This window comes from Salvelinus fontinalis, unplaced genomic scaffold (genome assembly GCF_029448725.1).
Source record: "Salvelinus fontinalis isolate EN_2023a unplaced genomic scaffold, ASM2944872v1 scaffold_1182, whole genome shotgun sequence".
Lineage (NCBI taxonomy): Eukaryota > Metazoa > Chordata > Actinopteri > Salmoniformes > Salmonidae > Salvelinus > Salvelinus fontinalis.
In genome coordinates, this window is record NW_026601391.1 from 19202 (window position 1) to 43505 (window position 24304).

The 24304-nt window shown below is 39.8% G+C and overlaps 1 protein-coding gene across 1 annotated transcript in view; it reads right to left on the bottom strand.

Moving 5' to 3' along the window:
- Positions 1–748: 748 nt before the first annotated feature.
- LOC129848793 (uncharacterized) overlaps positions 749–24304 on the bottom strand; it is a 29716-nt gene continuing 6160 nt past the window's right edge. Inside the window, exons 4-8 of the mRNA XM_055915887.1 lie at positions 15709–15735; positions 15541–15597; positions 12105–12179; positions 3575–3630; positions 749–3262 (exon numbers count right to left, since the gene is read on the bottom strand). Coding sequence (XP_055771862.1) covers positions 3611–3630; positions 12105–12179; positions 15541–15597; positions 15709–15735 — 179 coding nt within the window. The 3' untranslated portion in view covers positions 749–3262; positions 3575–3610. The remainder of the gene's footprint in view (positions 3263–3574; positions 3631–12104; positions 12180–15540; positions 15598–15708; positions 15736–24304) is intronic.

The following is a 24304-nucleotide window of genomic DNA, read 5'->3' on the forward strand; positions in this document are numbered from 1 at the left end:
GGGGGGGGGGGGTGTTAATGCTAAACATGGCCTTTAAACACTTTTGTCATACTGAATGCAGGCCAATGTAATCAAGCAACGTGCCGTGGCATTGACCAATCAATGGTGTGTTAGATAATATCCACATATGTTCGCTTGACACCCCTAATTATCAAATTGGAGGAATAAATACAGAAAAAAATAAAAACATCAATGAGTGTGATTAATTATTTAAATTATCTATGTGTGCATTAATTCACCCAATTATACATGCATTTATTCATGGTTGATCTATTTGTGGGCATTTAATTGTTTTATTTAATTCTAATTACAGGTTTGGTCCTCCATATGGATAATACACAAGAAACAAATTGTACCGTTTAATGGCGCAGATTATTGCATTGATAATTTGTCAAACTCTGTTTAGCGCTGCTATTGCAGTAGCCTAGTCTATATTACATGGTTATATTTCTGCGAAAGCTCCCTTTTCGTAGCCTATGAGGTGAAATTCAGCTTGCTACTAGATAACTTCTTGATAATGAAACTGGACTGTTGTGTGGCTAAGAATTTGTTGGCTAAAATGTACATTATTTCAATGCAGCCTAGATTACAGGCTACACACATTTCTTAATTGTTACAATGTAGCCCCTAGATTCTCCACCCTTCCCCCAAAGTCCCTGACTAGTCGTGTATAACTCTTTGGCGCCTCCTTGTGGCAATGGCACGGCCTTTGCTTTCATCAATCAGGTTTGAGAGAAAAAAAAAAAAAAGAACTCAAGTCCTTTATTGAAAAAATATAAATATCAAACACCTCAAAATACAAAGGATTGTCAGCATATGCAGGCTGGAATTCAATCATTGCAGATAAAATATATTTAACACTGCGCTTTCAAGTGCATTTGTTTTTCACAGCAGCATGTCTCACAAGGAAGGAGTTGACACTTGATTTAGGATTCGTCAGTCCTGTGGTGTGATCCGTTAAGCAAATCTGGCTGAGAAGTAGCCTAGTGGTTAGAGCGTTGGGCCAGTAACTGAAAGGTTGCTAGATCAAATCCCAGAGTTTACAAGGGAAAATCTGTTCTGCACCTGAACAAGGCAGTTAACCCATTGTTCATAGGCCATCATTGTAAATAAGAATTCGTTCTGAACTGACTTGCCGTGTTAAACAGGTTCAGTTTTAAAAATAAATAAAAAAGTCATCCAGTACATGCAATGAGACTGATCTCTAAGTCTAGTGTTAACTAGTCCCTTTCCCCAGAGCACTATTCACAGATCTGAAGGGTTCAGATAGGGATATGCATGTTGGTGATGTCTGAACCCAGCCCTATATGTATTGCTTTCACCAATCAAGTATGGAAAAAATACATTCTTAAGACAAAGTGCTGAAACAGAATTGGTGTTCAGATGTGTACATGGACATCAAACATTCAGTCATCAACACATCACTACAAGTACAGGTTTTTGCATGTGCCAATACTCCATTTTAGAACAGTCTTGGTCCAGTCCCACAATAGATTAATGTGAGCTGGTCTTAATTCATAACATCTTCTGTGACAGAATTACATGAGACATACCAGTAACAGAACTAAAACCTGGGATATACCAGGTTAGTGGTCTTGCCTAACAAATGTTCTCAACAATCTGGTGGCAACTAGTGGTACCCCTTACTATGGTCCATCACAGACTGATGTAGAATATATTTGAGGAGAAAAAATGTCCTAAAATTCAGGTGACAAAATTCTATTGTGAAAACAGATATTCACACCTGAGGGTAATTTGATGAAGACGAACACTGTTTGTCAAAATTAAATATTAATGCATAAACATGTTTTTTTTAAATACACATGCACCATTGTTGTTAGTAATTAAACATCTCAGTGCTGCAGAGCTCTCTCAGTAATAAAATATCTCAGTGCTGAAGAGCTCTCTCTTTACAAGGTAGATGAGCTCTACCTCTCAGGCCTGGGTAATAAAACAATAACCTGTACAAATTCCTTGACATAGGTCAAGTGAAATTATATAAGACATTCATTCAGCTGTGATTTCAAACAGAAAGTGCAGTGGGTTACATTAAGCGCTCTGGGGAAAATACCTGAAAAGGTATCATACAACCACAAAGTTATTGATACTACAGCTTCAAACAAAAACAACCTTCACAAATGGATTGAGATTTGAAAAGATGAGACATGAATACTGAGAAAGGGTAAGAATCCATAAAGCTATTTACCTCAAAGTAGAAGATAATCTCTTGTTTTTTTCCCCATCAAAATGTTCTGAGATACAAATATTGCCCTCATTTCTGAAGTACTATAAATTCATAAAGCTCATCACATTATACAGTGAGCTCCAAAAGTAGAGACAGTGACACTTTTTTGGTTGTTTTGACTTTATACTTCAGCACTTTGGATTTTAAATGATACAATGACTATGAGGTTAAAAGTGCAGACTGGCTAACTTTGTCACTCGTCATCATTCACGATTCATTCAGGATTATCAGTAATCAATGGTAGCATCCATAGTCAGGTAAACGTGTTTAGAAACATTATATTCTTATTTAGAATAAAAGTAACAATGCATTATTTACCATTAATTTCTATTGGGCACAAAATAATCTGAGACAACCAAAACAAACAGCAAATGCATCCAACAAGTTTGTAGAGTCACAAGCTTGATGTATACATTGCGTGCTACCAAATACTAAACTTTACACTACTTTAATATGAATTTGTCCCAAAACCTTTGCCTCCCTAAAATGAGGGGGGGGGGGGGTACTATGTACAAGACATGATGCAATTTCTAAAGAGTTCACGTGATACGGATGACAATACCCTCAAATTAAACCTGACAGACTGCACTTTAACCTCAGTCATTGTATCATTTTAAATCCAAAGTGCTGGAGTACAGAGCCAATACAACAAAATGTGTCACTGACCCAATACTTTTGGAGCTCACTGTACTTCATCTGATTGCATGCAAGTTACTATGTGCAATGTTTGCCTGTTTCCCTTCATTTACCATTTATACACTGAACAAAAATATAAAACGCAACATGCAAAGTGTTGGTCCCATGTTTCATGAGCTGAAATAAAAGATCCCAGAAATGTTCCATACTCACAAAGACCTTATTCCGGACAAATGTTGTGTACATCCCTGTTAGTAAACATTTCTCCTTGGCCAAGATAATTCTTCCACATTACAGGTGTGGCATTTCAAGAAGCATGATCATTACACACACGTGCCCCATTTTTCTTGTTCTCAGTTACCCCACCAGGAAGACCACCAGCTGGAAGGAAGCAACAGAGGAAAGCGCTCATGAGACAAAACATTACTAATGACTAGGGCCAGGAGTTTTTCCTGGTCAGGTCACTTGTTCTGGAAAAACTCTTGGTCTTATGTTATAAATGCAACAACAGGTGTTCTTCCTTTCCTTTAAGAAAAACCAGCACCAATCAGGCTTCATTGTTTCTTTCATTGCATTAAAATTAAAATACCACATGTTGATCATCAAACATAATAATGTGATAACAATGTGAGCACTTCCTAATGCTTTCTTAATAAATGTAGTGGTTGGTGTGTTTCTCAGACTCAAACTTACCATCCTAAAACACTTGATTCTTTACTGGTGGTCTTTCTACTCCATCAGGGTGGCTTCTGGCAAGAAAACACAACAGAAGAGTTGGACTTAATCATACACACACACGCAAGCGCACACATGCAGGTAAGCACGCAAATGCATACACACATATCCCTGGGTTCCCTTCACACCCTCGCAAGCTACAACAATCAAACAGTACAAGGATTTCCTGGTTTGTCTATTCTGGTTCACAAACTTGCTCTAACAATCCTCAAGGTAATCAACAACATAGATGGCAGAATTCCAGGTGAATGCCACTGTGTCTTACCTCATGTTTTGATTCATGTCATTTTGCCACAAGAAAGCACGGGGTGTTGTAGAGAAGCCACATGATGACTGGTAGCCCAAGGGGCGCTCATTAAAACAGTACAAACACGATCGAGTCAGAACCATGGGAAGTAATCGGCAGTCAGCGCGATGAAAGGATATTGAAATTGAGTCAGGGCTCACCTCAGAGCAAAACCAATAGGCTACATTGGTCGTATGTATAGGCCTACCATTAAATAACGCAAAGCTGTACAGTGTATTCGGAAAGTATTCAGACCACTAGATTTTCACATTGTTACTTACAGCCTTATTCTAAAATATATTTAAATCGTTTCCCCCCCTCATCAATCTACACACAAAACCCCACAACGACAATGCAAAAAGAAGTTGAAAAACGGAGAAATCACATTTACATAAGTATTCAGACCCTTGACTCAGTACTTTGTTGAAGTACCCTTTGCAGCGATTACAACCTCCAGTCTTCTTGGGTATGACACTACAAGCTTGGCACACCTGTATTTGGGGAGTTTCTCCCATTCTCCTCTGCAGATCCTCTCAAGCTCTGTCAGGTTGGACAGGGAGCGCCGCTGCACAGCTATTTTCAGGTCTCTCCAGAGATGTTTGACCGGGTTCAAGCACGGGCCAATCAAGGACATTCAAAGACTTGTCCTGAAGCCACTCATGCATTGTCTTGGGTGTGTGCCCAAGTCCGAGGTCCTGAGCGCTCTGGAGCAGGTTTTCATCAAGAACCTCTCTGTACTTTGCTCCGTTTATCTTTCCCTTGATCCTGACTAGTCTACCAGTCCCTGCAGCTGGAAAAACATCCCCACTGCATGATGCTGCCACCACCATGCTTTACCAGAGAATCTTGTTTCTCATGGCCTGAGAGTCCTTTAGGTGCCTTTGGCAAACTCCAAGCGCGCTGTCATGTGCCTTTTACTTTGGAGTGGCTTCCGTCTGGCCACTCTACCATACCAAAGACTTATTCAGTCCCTCTTGGATCTCTCTCTCAATTATGTAATATGTTTTACCCCCTATACCACTTTCAATAAATTTGTAGAACAGTCCTGTATGCCAAATAGAAACAAATGGTTTTTGGAAGTCGATAAAGCAAGCGTATATTTTGGTGGACATGTTTATCTATCAGGGTGTGCAGGGTGTAAATATGATCAGTCGTGCGATGTTTTTGTATAAATCCAATTTGGCTTTTACTCAAGACATTGTGCTTATTAAGGAAGTTAAGAACTTACATTTATAATACCACAGAAAACCTTCACCAGGTTACTGTTCACACAAAAGCTTCTAATTGTTAAGGTAAAATTTGTCTCCGTTATTATAGATTGGAGTTATGAGTCCTTGATTCCAGATGGCAGGGAAATAACCTACACTCAGGAGCAAATTAAACAGTTTTAATATAGCCAATTTACATTTTGCACTAGTGAGTTTGAGCATCTCATTTAGGATGCCATCAGGCCCGCATGTTATTTTAAATTTGAGGGCCTGAAGTTTCTTATAGAGCTCCTGGTCAGTAATTGGGGAGTCCAATGGATTTTGATTGTCCCTTATAGCTTTTTCTAAGCCATTGAACTTAATGAGTTTGGCATTGTTCTGCATTTGTGTCAATTTGAACAGTGTTGTAGTGTTTTAAAATGAGTTGTCCAAATCTCCCCATTTTGTATCGCTAATTCCTCATGTTTTGATTTAAAAAATTCTCTCCCCAATTTTGCCAGAAGTTGTTTGTGTTTATGGACTCCTCAATTAGTGTCAGCTGCTTGCTGTTGTACTGTGCTTTTTTGGTTCTGAGTGTATGTTTATAGAGTTTTAAAGTCTCCCAATAATGAAGGCGTAATTCACCATTATTTGGGTCTGTGCTTTTGGTGTGATAGTGTTCTAAGTTTTTTTCCTTACAATTTTACAATCTGCATCAAACCAGTTGTCATGTGTTTTTTGTGTGTTTAGTTTATCAATTTCAGTTCTTCTTTTACCTGAATATATACAGTTGAAGTCAGAAGTTTACATACACCTTAGCCAAATACATTTAAACTCAGTTTCACAATTACTGACATTTAATCATAGTAAAAATTCCCTGTTTTAGGTCAGTTAGGATCACCACTTTATTTTAAGAATGTGAAATGTCAGAATAATAGTAGAGAGAATGATTCCAGCTTACATACACTCAATTAGTATTTGGTAGCATTGCCTTTAAATTGTTTAACTTGGGTCAAGCGTTTCAGGTAGCCTTCCACAAGCTTCCCACAATAAGTTGGGTGAATTTAGGCTCATTCCTCCTGACAGAGTGTCACGCCCTGACCTTAGTATTCTTGGTTTTCTTTATGTTTTTTAGTTAGGTCAGGGTGTGACATGGGGAATGTATGTGTTTTGTAGTGTCTATGGGGTGTTGTATGTGTATGGGGCAGAGTAGAGTATAGTTGTCTAGTTATGTCTATGGCTGCCTAGATTGGTTCCCAATCAGAGACAGCTGTCATTCATTGTCTCTGATTGGGAGCCATATTTAAGGCAGCCATAGGCAGTAGGCTTTTGTGGGTAGTTGTCTATGTTGTACGTTTGTAGCTTGGGTTTGCACTTACGTCTTTAGCTTCACGATCGTTTGTTGTTTTGTTTCGTTTTGTAATTGTGTTCGTTACGTGTTTTTTCCTTCTCTAAAATAAAAGAGATGTATTTTGCACACGCTGCGCCTTGGTCCACTCTTTCTCAAGAAGACGATCGTGACAGAACTACCCACCAACCATGGATCAAGCAGCGTGAGAGGAACCAACAACAGCGGCAAAGAAACCAGGACTCGTGGACATGGGAGGAAATATTGGACGGAAAAGGACCCTGGGCTCAGACAGGGGAATATCGCCGCTCTGTTGAAGAGAGGGAGGCAGCTAAAGCCCAGGAGCGGTGGTATGAGGAGGCAGCAAGGAGACGTGGCTGGAAACCCGAAAAGCCTGTGAGTAAACCCCAAAAATTTCTTGGGGGGGGGCCTAAAAGGGAGAGTGGCGAAGTCAGGTAGGAGACCTGCGCCCACTCCCTGTACTTACCGTGGAGAGCGAGAGTACGGGCAGACACCGTGTTACGCAGTAGAGCGCATGGTGTCTCCTGTACGCGTGCATAGCCCGGTTCGGTACATTCCAGCTCCACGTATCGGCCGGGCTAGATTGAGCGTTGAGCCGGATGTCATGAAGCTGGCCCAACGCATCTGGCCACCAGTGCGTCTCCTCGGGCCGGCTTACATGGCACCAGCCTTACGCATGGTGTCCCCGGTTCGCCTACATAGCCCGGTGCGGGTTATTCCACCTCCCCGCACTGGTCGGGCGACGGGGAGCATACAACCAGGTAAGGTTGGGCAGGCTCAGTGCTCAAGGGAGCCAGTACGCCTGCACGGTCCGGTATTTCCGGCGCCACCTCCCCGCTCCAGCCCAGTACCACCAGTGCCTACACCACGCACCAGGCTTCCAGTGCGTCTCCAGAGCCCTGTTCCTCCTCCACACACTCTCCCTGTGGTGCGTGTATCCAGCCGAGTGCCTTCAGTTCCGGCACCACGCATCAAGCCTCCTGTGCGTCTCCAGAGCCCTGTACGCACTGTTCCTTCTCCCCGTACTCGCCCTGATGTGCGTGCCCTCAGCCCGGTACCACCAGTGCCAGTACCACGCACCAGGCCTATAGTACGCCTTGAGAGTCCAGTGTGCCCTGTTGTTGTTCCCCGCACTAGCCTGAAGGTGCGTGTCTTTAGCCCTGTACCACGCACCAGGCCCACAGTGCGTCTCAGCCGGCCAGAGTCTGCCGTCTGCCCAGCGGCGCCTGAACTGCCCGTCTGCCCAACGGCGCCTGAACTGCCCGTCTGCCCAACGCCGTCTGAACTGTCCGTCTGCCAAGCGCCGCATGAACTGCCCGTCTGTACTGAGCCTTCAAAGCCGCCCGTCTGCCATGAGCCTGCAAAGCCGCCCGTCTGCCATGAGCCTTCAGAGCCGTCCGCCAGACAGGAACCGCCAGAGCCTTCCGCCAGACAGGAGCAGCCAGAGCCTTACGCCAGACAGGAGCAGCCAGAGCCTTACGCCAGACAGGAGCAGCCAGAGCCTTCCGCTAGACAGGATCAGCCAGAGCCGTCAGCGAGCCATGACCAGCCAGAGCCGTCATCCAGCCATGACCAGCCAGAGCCGTCATCCAGCCATGACCAGCCAGAGCCGTCATCCAGCCATGACCAGCCAGAGCCGTCATCCAGCATTGAGCCGTCATCCAGCCGGGATCCGCCAGAGCCAGCCAGCCAGGATCCGCCAGAGCCAGCCCGGAGCTTCCCCTCAGTCCGGAGCTGCCCCTCAGTCCGGAGCTGCTCCTCAGTCCGGTGCTGCCCCTTAATCCGGTGATTGTTAATTTGGAGGGTGGCCATTTGGAGGAAGCTACCAAAGCGGGTATTGACAATGGTGGAGTGGGGGCCACGTCCCGCACCGCCGCCATGATGGGGCCCACCCCGGATCCTCCCCTTTCTATTTCAGGTTGTGCGGTCGGAGTCTGCACCTTTGGGGGTGGGTACTGTCACGCCCTGGCCTTAGTATTCTTGGTTTTCTTTATGTTTTTTAGTTAGGTCAGGGTGTGACATGGGGAATGTATGTGTTTTGTAGTGTCTATGGGGTGTTGTATGTGTATGGGGCAGAGTAGAGTATAGTTGTCTAGTTATGTCTATGGCTGCCTAGATTGGTTCTCAATCAGAGACAGCTGTCATTCATTGTCTCTGTTTGGGAGCCATATTTAAGGCAGCCATAGGCAGTAGGCTTTTGTGGGTAGTTGTCTGTTGTACGTTTGTAGCTTGGGTTTGCACTTACGTCTTTAGCTTCACGATCGTTTGTTGTTTTGTTTCGTTTTGTAATTGTGTTCGTTACGTGTTTTTTCCTTCTCTAAAATAAAAGAGATGTATTTTGCACACGCTGCGCCTTGGGCCACTCTTTCTCAAGAAGACGATCGTGACACAGAGCTGGTGGACTGAGTCAGGTTTGTAGGCCTCCTTGCTCGCACACGCTTTTTCAGTTCTGCCCACAAATTTTCTATAGGATTGAGGTCAGGGCTTTGTGATGGCCACTCCAATACCTTGACTTTGTTGTCCTTAACTTCTCTAGGGTATGTGGGACGGTAGCGTCCCACCTCGTCAACAGCCAGTGAAACTGCAGGGCGCCAAATTCAAAACAGAAATCTCATAATTAAAATTCCTCAAACATACATGTATTTTACACCATTTTGAAGATACACTTGTTGTAAATCCAGCCAAAGTGCCCGATTTCAAAAAGCTTTTACAACGAAAGCACACCAAACAATTATGTTAGGTATGAGCCAAGTCACAGAAAAAGACAGCCATTTTTCCTGCCAAAGAGAGCAGTAACAAAAAGCAGAAAGAGATAAAATTAATCACTAACCTTTGATGATCTTCATCAGATGACACTCATAGGACTTCATGTTACACAATACATGTATGTTTTGTTCGATAAAGTTCATATTTATATCCAAAAATCAGAGGTTAGGCGGGACGCTACTGTCTCACTTGGCAAAAAGCCTGAGAAAATGCAGAGCGCCAACTTAAAATTAATTACTACGAAAATTACAATAAAATCAAACTTTCATTAAATCACACATGAAAGATACCAAATTAAAGCTACACTGGTTGTGAATCCAGCCAACATGTCAGAATTCAAATAGGCTTTTCGGCGAAAGCATACGATGCTATTATCTGAGGATAGCACCATTGTAAACAAAGAGAGATAAGCATATTTCAACCCTGCAGGCGCGACACAAAACGCAGAAATAAAAATATAATTCATGCCGTACCTTTGACGAGCTTCTGTTGTTGGCACTCCAATATGTCCCATAAACATCACAAATGGTCCTTTTGTTCGATTAATTCCGTCGATATATATCCAAAATTTCCATTTATTTGGCGCTTCCAAATTGCTCAAACGTGACTACAAAATATCTCAAAGGTTACCTGTAAACTTTGCCAAAAAATGTCAAACTACTTTTGTAATACAACTTTAGGTATTTTTCAACGTTAATAATCGATAAAATTGAAGACGGGATGATCTGTGTTCAATACAGGATTAAAACCAACTAAAGCCAGCTTTCTGCTCACGCGCTTCTATCTAACAGGACACCTCGAGTGACTCGACTTCAGGATGGCCGTACTTCTTCATTACACAAAGGAATAACCTCAACCAATTTCTCAGGATTGTCCAGTGGAAGCCGTAGGAACTGCAAGCAGGTCGCTTAGAAATCTGGTTTCCCAATAAACTCATTGAAAAGAGAGTGACCTCAAAAAAAGAAAATCTGAATGGTTTGTCCTTGGGGTTTCGCCTGCTAAATAAGTTCTGTTATACTCACAGACATGATTCAAACAGTTTTAGGAACTTCAGAGTGTTTTCTATTCAAATCTACTATACAATATGCATATCTTATCTTCTGGGGATGAGTAGCTGGCAGTTAAATTTGGGTATGCTTTTCATCCAAACGTGAAAATGCTGCCCCCTACCCTAGAGAAGTTAAGCCATTTTCCACAACTTTGGAAGTATGCTTGGAGTCATGTCATTGTCCATTTGGAAGACCCATTTGCGACCAAGCTTCTGACTGATGTCTTGAGATATTGCTTTATAGTATCCACCAAATTTTCCTTCCTCATGATGCCATCTATTTTGTGAAATGCCCTCCTGCAGCAAAGCACCCCCACAACATGATGCTACCACAGCCCGTGCTTCACGACTCATGATGCCATCTATTTTGTGAAATGCCCTCCTGCAGCAAAGCACCCCCACAACATGATGCTACCACAGCCCGTGCTTCACGGTTGGGATGGTGTTCTTCAACTTGCAAGCCTCCCCCGTTTTCCTCCAAACATAACAATGGTCATTATGGCCAAACAGATCCATTTTTGTTTCATCAAACCAGAGGGCATTTCTCCCAAAAAGTACGATCTTTGTCTCCATGTGCAGTTGCTAACCGTAGTCTGGCTTTTTTATGGCGGTTTTGGAGCAGTGGCTTCTTCCTTGCTGAGCGGCCTTTCAGGTTAAGTCGATATAGGACTCGTTTTCATCTCTAGGAGACAGAACGCGTCTCCTTCCTGAGTGGTATGACAGCTGCGTGATCCCATGGTGTTTAGAACTGCGTACTATTGTGTGTTCAGATGAACGTGGTACCTTCAGGCATTTGGAAATTCCTACCAAGGATGAACTAGACTTGTGGAGGCCTACAGTTTTTTCCCCCTGAAGTCTTGGCTGATTTCTTTTGATTATCCCATGATGTCAAGCAAAGAGGCACTGAGTTTGAAGGTAGGCCTTGAAATACATCCACAGGTACACCTCCAATTGACTCAAATTATGTCAGTTAGTCTATCAGAAGCTTCTAATGCCATGACATTCTGGAATTTTCCAAGCGGTTTAAAGGCACAGTCAACTTTGTGTATGTAAACTTCTGACCCACTGGAATTGTGGTAGAGTGAATTATGAGTGAAATAATCTGTCTGTAAACAATTTTTGGAAAAATTACGTGTCATGCAAAGTAGATGTCCTAACCGACTTGCCAAAACTATAGTTTGTAAACAAGAAATTTGTGGAGTGGTTGAAAAACGAGTTTTAATGACGCCAACCTAAGTGTATGTAAACATCCGACTTCAACTGTATATAATGTGAATCACATTTTTATTTGGCGTACCCCAACGGCATTGCGAGTACCCCCAACCCCAGTTTCGGAATACCTGCTCTAGATCACGTGTCAAACTCATTCCACAGAGGGCCGAGTGTCTGGATTTTCACTCCTCCCATGTACTCTATTACTAATTAGTGACCTTAATTCATCAAAGAACTCCCCTCAACTGGTTGTCTAGGTCTTAATTGAAAGGAAAAACCAAAACCCTGCAGACACTCTAATCATCTTTGCTTCCGAGAACTAATCCAGGGAGGGGTGGAAACACCATTTTTACGTCTACTATATAAGACCTCTGCATCACCTACGGGTGGTCGTTGACCAGCTCCATTATTGCAATAATTAATTGATATTAAAGTATGATTGTTTGAAGAAATTGAAAGTCTCTTCTCCCTTACTTAATTAGAATTTCTACAACACTACTAAGCACTTCATGGAATGAGTTTGACACTCCTGTTCTAGATTAACCCTCTATACTTATGTTACAGGAATCAAATCATCCAGAACAAATATGGTTTGAGGGTACTGTAAGTCTCATACACACCTTCATTCCCCTGCCCCTTTCCAGCTTTGTCTGCGCCATCTTCCCCTGTTTTGGTGTTGGCCGTTAACGGAACCCCTGCAGAATCACACAGAAGGAAAACAAACTACAGCCTCTCTCTTACTGTATCAAATTCTACAATACGTAACTTTTTGGGCGACCCAACCATACTCACATAGAAATGTTAGTTATAGATCTTTCATTCCCATTGAAAGCATAAGCTTCCCATAAGAAGCGGCGGATCTATTCTATGTGTGCCATTTCTACGCTTCCCGTTTCAGTTTTGTACACCAGCTTCAAACAGCTGAATATACAATATTTTTTTGGTTATGGAAAACATATTTCACAGTGGTTTAAATGGTACAATGATTCTCTACATAATGACTGCTTGTTTTTTCACATAAACTGAAATAAGGTAAACTATTAGAATTGTATCAACCAGGAAATGGAGGAGCGATTTCCATATAGTCTATCTTTAAAGAAATGACTTCTGTTTATACAGTCTTAAATTAACTGGATGACTTGCCTTGTTCTGGCTGGACTCCGTCACTGCCTTTAGTTGAGCTTAGCATTCTCATTCACAGACATACTACATATTAGTATTTGTTGTGTTCACTCCTCCAATTTGTAAGTCGCTCTGGATAAGAGCGTCTGCTAAATGACTTAAATGTAAATGTAAATGGATGACAATGAAAAGGATACTCAGTGGCAGAATTCCAGGTGAATGCCACTGTCTTACCATCAGATTTTCATTGCAGATTGCAACTGCATCATTCACATTTTATATATGCTAGCCCACACAAAGCTACATTTAAACTCCCATGAATAATCATCACCTTCTTAAACTGTATCTGCATGTGACAAAAACATATTATTCAAATAAATGCCACCACAAATAATATGAGAAACACATTTCTGGCAACATCTCCACATGTCTGCATTGTCAAAATGGCCTCAGAAGGTGTGTTAGTGTTACTACTGTACCCGAGTTAGAGGCAGTGTTAATTTTGTCACCCATTTTAGATTTCGTCTTTATGACTAAATTACCTTTAATCTTAGTCCCATTTAAGTAATTTCATCCTTAATTTTAGTTATTATCAGTCGACTCTGGACGATTCTAGTCTAGTCATTTTAGTCCTATTTTAGTAATTGTAACTTTCTTTTGTTTATTAAAAACATCATACAACCTCTCCACTCCCTTAGTCCCATTTAAGTCACATAATAGTCAATGCCTTATTTTCTATAAAATAATTGATATTTCAAATCAAATTTTATTGGTCACATACACATGGCTAGCAGATGTTAATGCGAGTGTAGGGAAATGCTTGTGATTCTAGTTCCGACCGTGCAGTAATATCTAACAAGTAATCTAACAATTTCACAACAACTACCTTATACACACACACAAGTGTAAAGGAATGAATAAGAATATGTACATATAAATATATGGATGAGCGATGGCCGAGCGGCATAGGCAAGATGCAGTAGATGGTATAGAGTAGAGTATATGCATATGAGATGAGTAATGTAGGGTATGTAAACATTATATAAAGTGGTATTGTTTAAAGTGACTAGTGATACATTTATTACATCCAAATTTTTATTATTAAAGTGGCTAGAGATTTGAGTCAGTAAGTTGGCAGCAGCCACTCAATGTTAGTGATGGCAGTTTAACAGTCTGATGGCCTTGAGATAGAAGCTGTTTTTCAGTCTCTCGGTCCCAGCTTTGATGCACCTGTATTGACCACGCTTTCTGGATGATAGCGGGATGAACAGGCAGTGGCTCGGGTGGTTGTTGTCCTTGATGATCTTTTTGGCCTTCCTGTGACATCGGGTGGTGTAGGTGTCCTGGAGGGCAGGTAGTTTGCACCCGGTGATGCGTTGTGCAGACCTCACTACCCTCTGGAGAGCCTTACGGTTGAGGGCGGAGCAGTTGCCGTACCAGGCGGTGATACAGCCCAACAGGATGCTCTCGATTGTGCATCTGTAAAAGTTTGTGAGTGTTTTTGGTGACAAGCCAAATTTATTCAGCCTCCTGAGGTTGAAGAGGCGCTGTTGAGCCTTCGTCACCACACTGTCTGTGTGGGTGGACGATTTCAGTTTGTCTGTGATGTGTACGCCGAGGAACTTAACTTTCCACCTTCTCCACTACTGTCCCGTCAATGTGGATAGCGGGGGAAAAAACTAAATACTGCATAGTTTCCTAAGAACGCGAAGCGAGGCGACCGTCTGTTGGCGCCATATTCTTGATATGGCCATATCCTTTAGGCTACTACCTGGGAGCTGTGTGGGAGAGCCACGCAGGTCAGATCGCACAAATGAAAGATGTCAATTCTGCCAATGAAAGGATTGCATGACATATTCTGCATGCATGCTTATGATTGGACAAAACAAATCACCGTCAAAAGCTCGAGGACCACCATTCGCAAAGATGTTTTTGACATAAAATAGTCTAGCGGTCAACTTTAGCCCATTTTAGCAGTGAATGTAACAAATTAAAGGCCTATTATTATTTGAGAAATGCTTTGTGAAAAGTAATGTACAAATTGCTTATAATAACAGTTAATGCTCCTTATCTTCTCCCTTACGGTGCTCAACATTGGTTTACAGCAAAATGAGTAGAAGTTCCTTGAATTTAGGATGCATTTTCCCTTTCAGTTGCATAAGGTTATGACGAGATTACGGCTGTGCACTCACACCCTTCTATTTATTTCTTCAAGTATCTGTACTTCACTTTAATATATATATATATTTTAAACAACTTTTACTTCCGTACATCCCTAAAGAAAATAATGGTCTTTTTACTCTATAAATTTTCCCTGAAACCCAAAATTACTTGTTACCTTTCGAATGCTCAAGTAGGACAGCAATATGGTCCAAGGCACGCACCTATCAATATAATGCGTTGTCATTCCTACTGCCTCTGATCTGGCGGACTCACTAAACACAGATACTGCATTTGTAAATGATGCCTGAGTATTGGAGTGTGCCTGTCTGTCCGTAAAAAAATAAACAAGAAAACTGTGCCGTCTGATTTGCTTTATATAAAAGAATTATGTATAAAATTATTTTACTTTGTACTTTTACTCAAGTATGACAATTTAGTATTTTTTCCACCACTGTACTTAAATACATTTAAAACAAGATACTTTTAGACTTTTAGTCAAGTACTATTTTACTGAGTGACTTTCACTTGAGTCTTTTTCTATTATGGTATCTTTACTTTTACTCAAGTATTACAATTGAGTATTTTTTCCACCAATGCACACACACAAACATCAGTGTGTAAAGGTCCCTAATTTTATTAAAAACAGGTTTCTGGATATCTGTGATGGGACAAAAACAACACTACTGTCCTGTGCTGGGTCCTGTTGTTTGACTTTGGGGACCCTGTTAGCAGGTTGAATATAGATCAGAGTCAAGTTAAGGTAACACTTACCACACATTCCACCACAATACATTCTCAAAAAGTCAATCCAGGTGTCTTGGGGATATCCTGAAATGAACAAGAGAGACTCAAATGTAAGACATTATTAAGACTGTCATTCAAATTTAATTCACATTGTAACATTTTGGAGAAGCAGTGAGTATGAAGAGTTGAACCTACCTTTTATTTTCTTCCACACCAACCAAACTGGGGAGTAAAAATATAAATAATTTATAACTTCTTAAAGTACAAGTCGGCCTTAATATTCTATCAGCTACCTATGACTTCACCCACATTTACACGCTTAAGCTGCAATTAGAAGACATCATTTCTGAGAGCACCAATAAACAACCTGCACACAGTACCTGCACCAGGCCGACTTCAAATCAATGTGAAAGTAACCAGTGAATTAAACAGATGACGACGAATGCAAACTATGCTCGATAAATACTACACATGCATTGAAATAAAAGGCATACATCAAAGATCTTACCCAGGCCTACAATCAACAAGAACGCATGAAGACAAACTCAAAGAATGACAAAAATCACAAAATATATACATGCTTTTTTAAAGGGAGCTAACATGCTGACCACTCCGCTGGTGTTGCAAAATAAATGTACACATACTGTGCATTCAGAAAGTATTCAGACCCCGTCCCCTTTTTTCCACATTTTCTTACATTATACCCATATTGTAAAATTGCTTAAATAAAAAAATGCCATCAATCTAGATTCCGTCTCTCACAGTTGAAGTGTACCTATGATAAAAATTACAGACCTCTACATGCTTTGTAAGTAGGAAAACCTGCAAAATCGGCAGTGTATCAAATACTTGTTCTCCCCACTGAATACAGTGTGTGCTAATGAGGTAGGATAAGGGAGGTTAGGCAATAAATAGGCCATAGTGGCGAAATAATTACAATAAAGCAATTAAACACTGGAGTGATAGATGTGCAGAAGATGAGTGTGCAAGTAGAGTTACTGGGGTGCAAAGAAACAAAAAGAAATAAAATAAATAACATTATAGAGATGACGTAGTTGGATGGGCTATTTACAGATGGGCTATGTACAGGTGCAGTGATCTGTGAGCTGCTCTGACCGCTGGTGCTTAAAGCTAGTGAGGGAGATATAAGGCTTCAGTGATTTTTGCAGTTCGTGATAGACTGCATCCAATTTGCTGAGTAGAGTGTTGGAGGCTATTTTGTAAATGACATCGCCGAAGTCAAGGATCGGTTTATATAGTCAGTTTTACGAGGATATGTTTGGCAGCATGAGTGAAGGATGCTTTTTTTGCGAACTAGGAAGCCAATTCTAGATTTAATTTTGGATTGGGGATGCTTAATGTGAGTCTGGAAGGAGAGTTTACAGTCTAACCAGACACCTAGGTATTTGTAGTTGTCCACATATTCTAAGTCAGAATCGTCCAGCGTAGTGATGCTGGACGGGCGGGCAGGTGTGTGCAGTGATCGGTTAAAAATGCACTGTATCCTGGCAAAGGAGAAATATTCACTAACAGGGATGTAAACAAATTTGTGCAGAAATCTTTAGAGAAATAAGCTTTTTTGCATATGGAACATTTCTGGGATCTTTAGTTTCAGCTCATGAAACATGGGGCCAACACTTTACATGTTACGTTTATATTTATTTTTTTATTCAGTAAATCTAAATGGCTATGTATGGCTAGACGTAAAGGTAACGTAAGGGTAATGGCGGACTGAAGGGATTTATGTAGAGCACCTCAAGATAAAACATAATATTCGAAATATCTGCTAAATTAGACTAAAATATTAGCACTACTTAATCTGGTGAGTGATAACCTTCAATCTGGACAATAACACAAAACAAATCCTAAAACTAGAGACATTTATCGACAAATATTACGAAAACAGGCAACAACCAAACATGACGGAGAGTAAGACAGGGGAACCGATTACAAAACGAAAACGTGACTCTTCTACAGACACTGATGACTTAATATTCTCACCACCGGGAATGGTAAAGGTCGAAACCGATCTGTTAAAATCAATAAATGACAAACTGGGTATACTTGAATTAGTTAGTAAGGATATAAAAGAGTTGAAGGCAAGCCTAGAGATGAGTGATGAAAAAGCTGCGACATTGGAGAAGCAAACACACGCGCTAAAAGGGACAGTCAATAAGATTGAAACCGAAGTGAATGAAATTAAAAAGGAGAACACCGTTCTGAGGGAAGCCTTACTGGACATACAAACTAGATCCATGAGAGAGAATTTGGTACTTACAGGTATCCAAGAAAAAGAAGGAGAAGTTCCTGAATCTATAGTTAGAGAGTTCCTCCTTACAGCGCTTCAGATTCCACGCAAAGTTATCGACAAAATCCAACTTGAACGCGTTCACCGCTTCGGACAGAGAGGGCAGAGGTACGAACGCCCAATCGTTGCCAAATTTGCTTCATTTAAAGATAAAATAATGGTTAAAAGCCTGGGTAAAAGACTTGCTGGGACCAAAATTGGCATGAATGATCAGTTTCCGAAGGAAATTGCAGAACGGCGCAAAGTTCTGTATCCAATTTTCAAAGAAAATAGATTAAAAGCGAAACGAGTAGCTCTCGTCGTTGATAAACTATTTATTGATAACCAGTTGTTCAGAGACACAAAGACTACTCCATGGTTATTTTAAAAATTACAAAGTTCTCATAGACGAGGGAAATAAACACAATTCAAGCCCGGTTACTGATTGTAACAATACAATAAAAAATATAGCTTCTCTATAAATCTTCACATATAACTAATTGAACACACAAGCACTAATTCAACATAGTGAAGATAAAAACTAAGTAAACAGAAGGCACAGTATGTGTGGATGGTATGGTTTGTGTTTATTTTTTATTTTATTTGTTATGTTTGGAAAGTTGAGTGAGTGAGTAATGAAATGGTTGCATATCCCAGAGCCAATGTATTGCTGTGAGCCGGGTATGAGAGGGCTTTCAATGTTGTTCAGATGATGGATATACCTTTATAATGAATTATACGTCTTATTTATTTATTGTCCTATCATGGAGAACTACATTTTTTATTTATTTTTTTATAAATTATATCTAATTATTTATTATCCTATTTTAATGGTACGGACCATGGCACTATACCCTAGACACCCACCTGAATGACCCAGATACTAAGGAGAAGTCCCTAACTGTTTTTTGTGCCCGCTGTAAGCGGTCTGTATGCAGCTAAAATGAGGTCAGAGACCAAGAGCAGCACTGCCCCCTCAAGATTCTGAGCCTGCTTGGCAGGGTTGGTCCTGCAAAGCCAAAGCCCCATAAAGGGAGAGCATAATATACAAGGAAATTCTCAAAGCTGCTAATGAGAACCTTGACGACCTTGTACCTAGCCGGTGGGGATTCCGGTGGGGTGCCCCCACCCAGGCAGTGGCAGTGCTGGCAACACTAGCTGCAGTAACCCATGGGGAGGGGGTCACACTCGGACATTCAGAGAGGGGGTATATTATTGTGGCCATGGCGGCACAAAATCAAAGTCGGACTGCATGGAGATGCGTGGGGACATGGTCATGACGGGTGGCCGTATTGTGGGTGTTTCAGGAATAAGGTGTACATTTGACCTCCATTATCTAGGATATGACAATGGTAAATAAATCTCTCAATTTTTGCTAATTTTTTGTGCGGTCTTGCAGGCCTTCTCATGCAGCTGCAACTGCAAGTGCATTTGTAAATCATGACCCATCTTGAGTTGGGCTCTGGGATGGTGCAATTATTGAGAAAGTGAGCTTATGGTTGTGTGGGGGTAAGGGCTGAGTGTGTGTGGGTGTATGTGTGTATCCCACAACTGTTGCGAAGGAAGAAGTAAAAGATGTTAGGGACAATAGAGGATGATCCACAGATATATATAATACAAATCGAGGTGAGGGCAATGGAAATGCATATGGTAATTGATCTTTTTCAATTCGGTAAATGGCACTGTATGCTCTTTTCAAAGAATGGATCCCAGTCAGTTCAGGGCTATGGGATACAGGGGGTTTGAGGGTGGTCTACCGGGCATTGGGATGACAAGCCATCTCGAGATGAGGCCTTTTAGCGGGTGGAATAGTAGGGACCAATTGGAGGTTTACTTAGTAGAAATGCAAATATCATGGTACAACTATATAGACACTCAATCATTATGTTACTTTTTAACAGTACGTTTACAAAAATATATTCTGATTAAAAGAATGAAAGGTGTGTCTCATTATGGTAAGTGGTGAAATAAGTATAGCCAGTTACAATTGTAATGGCTTAGCAGATAATAAGAAAAGACGATCAGTATTTACCTGGCTAAAAGAGAAGGATTATAATATCTATTGTTTACAGGAAACCCATTCAACAGTTTTAGATGAAGTTTTGTGGAAAAAGAACTGGGGGGGCAAAATATATTTCTCCCATGGGCAAAGAAATTCAAAAGGGGTGATGGTTTTAATTAACAATAATTTTGATCCAAATGTGCAAATTGTCCAAACAGATCCTCAAGGTAGATGGATTATTTTAAATATGTTATTGGACAATAAACAAATATGGCTTGTTAACCTATACGGTCCGAATAATGATGATCCAAGCTTCTTTGAAAATATATATAAGAATTTATCAACTCTACAAGCAACACTAGACTCTATTATTATAGTGGGAGATTTTAATACGGTCTTAAATACCTCTATAGACCGGAAAGGAAATCACACTACAAACTATCACCCTCAGGCACTTAAGGAAATCATGAATGTCATGGATATATTGGAATTAGTGGATATATGGAGACTTAAATACCCTGATTTAGTGAGATATACATGGCGGAGGCTGAATCAAGCTAGTCGTCTTGACTACTTTCTTATACCATTCTCTCTGGCACCAAAAGTTTAAAAAGTGTTGATAGGGGACAGAATGCGGTCGGATCATCACATAATTGGCATATATATTTCTCTTACAGAATTTCCACGTGGGCGAGGATATTGGAAATTTAATCAAAGTCTACTAGATGATAAATTGTTTAGAACTAGGACAGAAGATTTTATAACTGACTTTTTCAGACATAACATAGGTACAGCAGATCCCCTTATTGTATGGGACACTTTTAAGTGTGCCTTTAGAGGCCATGCAATTCAGTACTCATCTATAAAACAAAGGGAATTTAGATCAAAAGAGTCCATATTAACAAAGGAAATTGAAGGACTAACAGTACAGTTAGATAGCAATAAAAACGGTACCATAGAGGCACAGAATAAGTTAGAGGAAAAACAAAAAGAAATGGAGGAACTTATTCAAGAAAGATCCAGTGTAATATATTATAAAAATAAAGTGAACTGGATGGAATATGGGGAAAAATGCACCAAATTCTTTTTCAATCTTCAATATAGAAATGCTACCAAAAAAAATGTATTAAAACTTGTTACAAATGATGGAGTCACGCATGATTCACCAAATGATATTTTGAAAGAGGAAGTAAAGTACTTTAAGAATATGTTTTCGTTTCAGGCTCCTCCATCTCCACTAACTGAAACTAATTGTATGGATTTTTTTCCTATTAATAATGTAAAATTAACATCTGTACAGAAAGACTCATGTGAAGGCCAAATTACAGAGGAGGAACTGCTTGATGCAATTGGGGCCTTTAAGGATGGGAAAACTCCAGGGCTGGATGGCATACCAGTGGAAGTATACAAAACTTTTTTTGATATACTCAAAGGACCATTATTAGCTTGTTTTAACCACTCCTATATAAATGGTAGATTATCAGACACGCAACAAGAAGGTCTGATATCGTTATTACTGAAACAGGACCCAAGTGGTATATATAAAGATCCAGTCCAATTAAAAAATTGGAGACCTCTTACACTTCAGTGTTGTGATGCAAAAATCCTAGCAAAATGCTTGGCGCATAGAATAAAAAAAGTTTTGTCAGATATTATTCATCCTAATCAGACAGGTTTTTTACATGGACGATACATTGGAGATAATATAAGGCAAGTACTGGAAACAATAGAACACTATGAAATATCGGGGACACCAGGTCTGGTTTTCATAGCTGATTTTGAAAAGGCTTTTGATAAAGTACGACTGGAGTTTATATATAAATGCCTAGAATATTTCAATTTTGGGGAATCTCTTATAAAATGGGTTAAAATTATGTATAGTAACCCTAGGTGTAAAATAGTAAATAATGGCTACATCTCAGAAAGTTTTAAACTATCTAGAGGAGTAAAACAAGGTTGTCCACTATCGGCATATCTATTTATTATTGCCATCGAAATGTTAGCTGTTAACTCATAGAGGATCTAGATACCTTTGCTATCCTCTCTGGATTAAAACCAAATTATGATAAATGTACCATATTACATATTGGATCACTAAAAAATACAAATTTTATAATGCCATGTAGTTTACCAATTAAATGGTCTGACGGAGATGTGGACATACTCGGTATATAAAAATCCCAAAAGAAAGAAATGATCTCACTCCAATAAATTTTTATAGAAAGTTAGCAAAAATAGATAAGATCTTGCTACCATGGAAAGGAAAATACTTGTCTATTTGTGGGAAAAATCACCCTGATTAACTCTTTAGTCATATCACAGTTTACCTATTTGCTTATGGTTTTGCCTACACCTAGTGACCTGCTTTTTAAATTATATGAACAAAAAATATTCCATTTTATTTGGAACGGCAAGCCAGATAAAATTAAAAGGGCCTATTTATATAACGAATATGAATTCGGAGGGCAGAAATTATTAAATATTAAAGCATTAGACCTCTCACTAAAGGCATCAGTCATACAAAAGTTATACTTAAATCCAAACTGGTTCTCTAGTAAATTGGTACGAATGTCTCATCCTATGTTCAAGAAGGGCCTTTTTCCCTTTATTCAGATTACACCTGCTCACTTTCGGTTGTTTGAAAAGGAAATAATCTCCAAAATATCATTATTTTTTAAACAAGCCTTAGAAAGTTGGTTGCAATTTCAGTTTAATCCACCTGAAAGGACGGAACAAATAGTACAACAAATATTGTGGTTAAATTCAAATATAGTAATTGATAAAAAAACTGTATTTATCGAAGAAATGCTTAAAAAAGGTATAATTTTTGTGAATGATATCATAAATAGGACTGGTGGAGTTATGTCACACATGCAGCTAACACAGACATATGGAAATGTCTGCTCTACCCAAAATTACAACCAATTAATTGCAGCATTACCACAAAAATGGAAGAGGCAAGTAGAAGGGGAAAAAAGTAAGGAACTTGTATGTCGGCCCTGTATTAAAGAACATAAATGGTTAAAGAAAAGTGTGATAAATAAAAACATATACCAATTTCATTTAAGGACCAAAAAACTGACAGCTGTGCCATATAAATTGCAAAATAGTTGGGAAGAGATTTTCGATGTACCCATTCCATGGCACATGGTTTATGAATTGATACGCAAAACAACGCCGGATTCAAAACTTCGAATTTTTCAATTTAAATTACTGTACAAAATTCTTGCAACTAACAGAATGTTATATATATGGGGTATACAATCTTCCCAGCTCTGCAGATTCTGTTGTGAGGAGGCAGAGTCATTAGATCATTTATTTTGGTATTGTCCATGTGTAGCTCGTTTTTGGTCACAGGTCCAGGAATGGCTGAAGAACTAACGCTAGAACTAGAACTAACGCTACAGATAGCAATACTGGGGGATTTGAAAAGCCATAGTCAATCAATCAATAATATAATAATTATTTTAGCAAAAATGTTTATTTTTAATTTACAATCTGTAGAAGCTATGAGAATAGGAAGGTTCAAATCTTTTGTGAAGCATCACAGCACAGTTGAAAAATATATGGCAAATAAAAATCCGAAATGGATGATGTTGGAAGATAGATGGGAAGGGTTGAGTGGAACTGAAGGGTGGGACTAATAACAAGATAAACAATGTAGGGCATACGGGATCTGTGAAATGTGTATAGGTGCGGAGCTTTTGTGAAATAGCACAGTTACAAGTGGAAATAAAATTGGATGGACAACAGAAATAGAGGAAGGACTAAGAACAAACAAGAGAGAACTATTATAAAGTAGTCTGTGTCTGTAAAATAGGTATAAGATGTATAAATTGAAGGTAAAAGCAGAAGTGTTTATTAGTTTACTCCAATTGGGGGAGCGGTGGTAGGGTTGCGGGGAATAATAATAAAGATATATTCTTTAAAAAAGTATGTATGTCTATATAGGTATGTGTATGTATATATGTATATATGTATACATGCGTGTATGGATATATATATTTACCCCCAAAAAATATGGGGGATTGGAAATGATGCAGACAATTACATTGGAAGCAACATTCTTTCCGCAATATTAAGCTGATCCCCCCCCCCCCCCCCCCCCAAAAAAAAAAAAAAAAAAATGGCTATGTATACAGTACATACAATTTGTATAAAACCCATATGGGTGTGAGACAATATCCCTCCCTGTGGCTGTATGAGAAGTGTATGATAAGGCTAATGTGTAATGTATGTTTTATGTTGAGTGTGTAATGTACAGTGTCTATTTTGTATACAGCAGTACTGTGTGTCTAAGAACATTTCCCCCTTGGGACATTAAAGTTCATCCTCTTCTTATACGCTTTATCTATAATTATATCACAATATTTTAGGTTGACTATAATTTCATTACACAATTTCTGATACGTCACATGCCTTACTTTTATTTTCCGGAAACAGTAAAATCAGGAAGTGCATCATCTATGCCTCTACTGCCATTCAATCCAATTATACTGGTT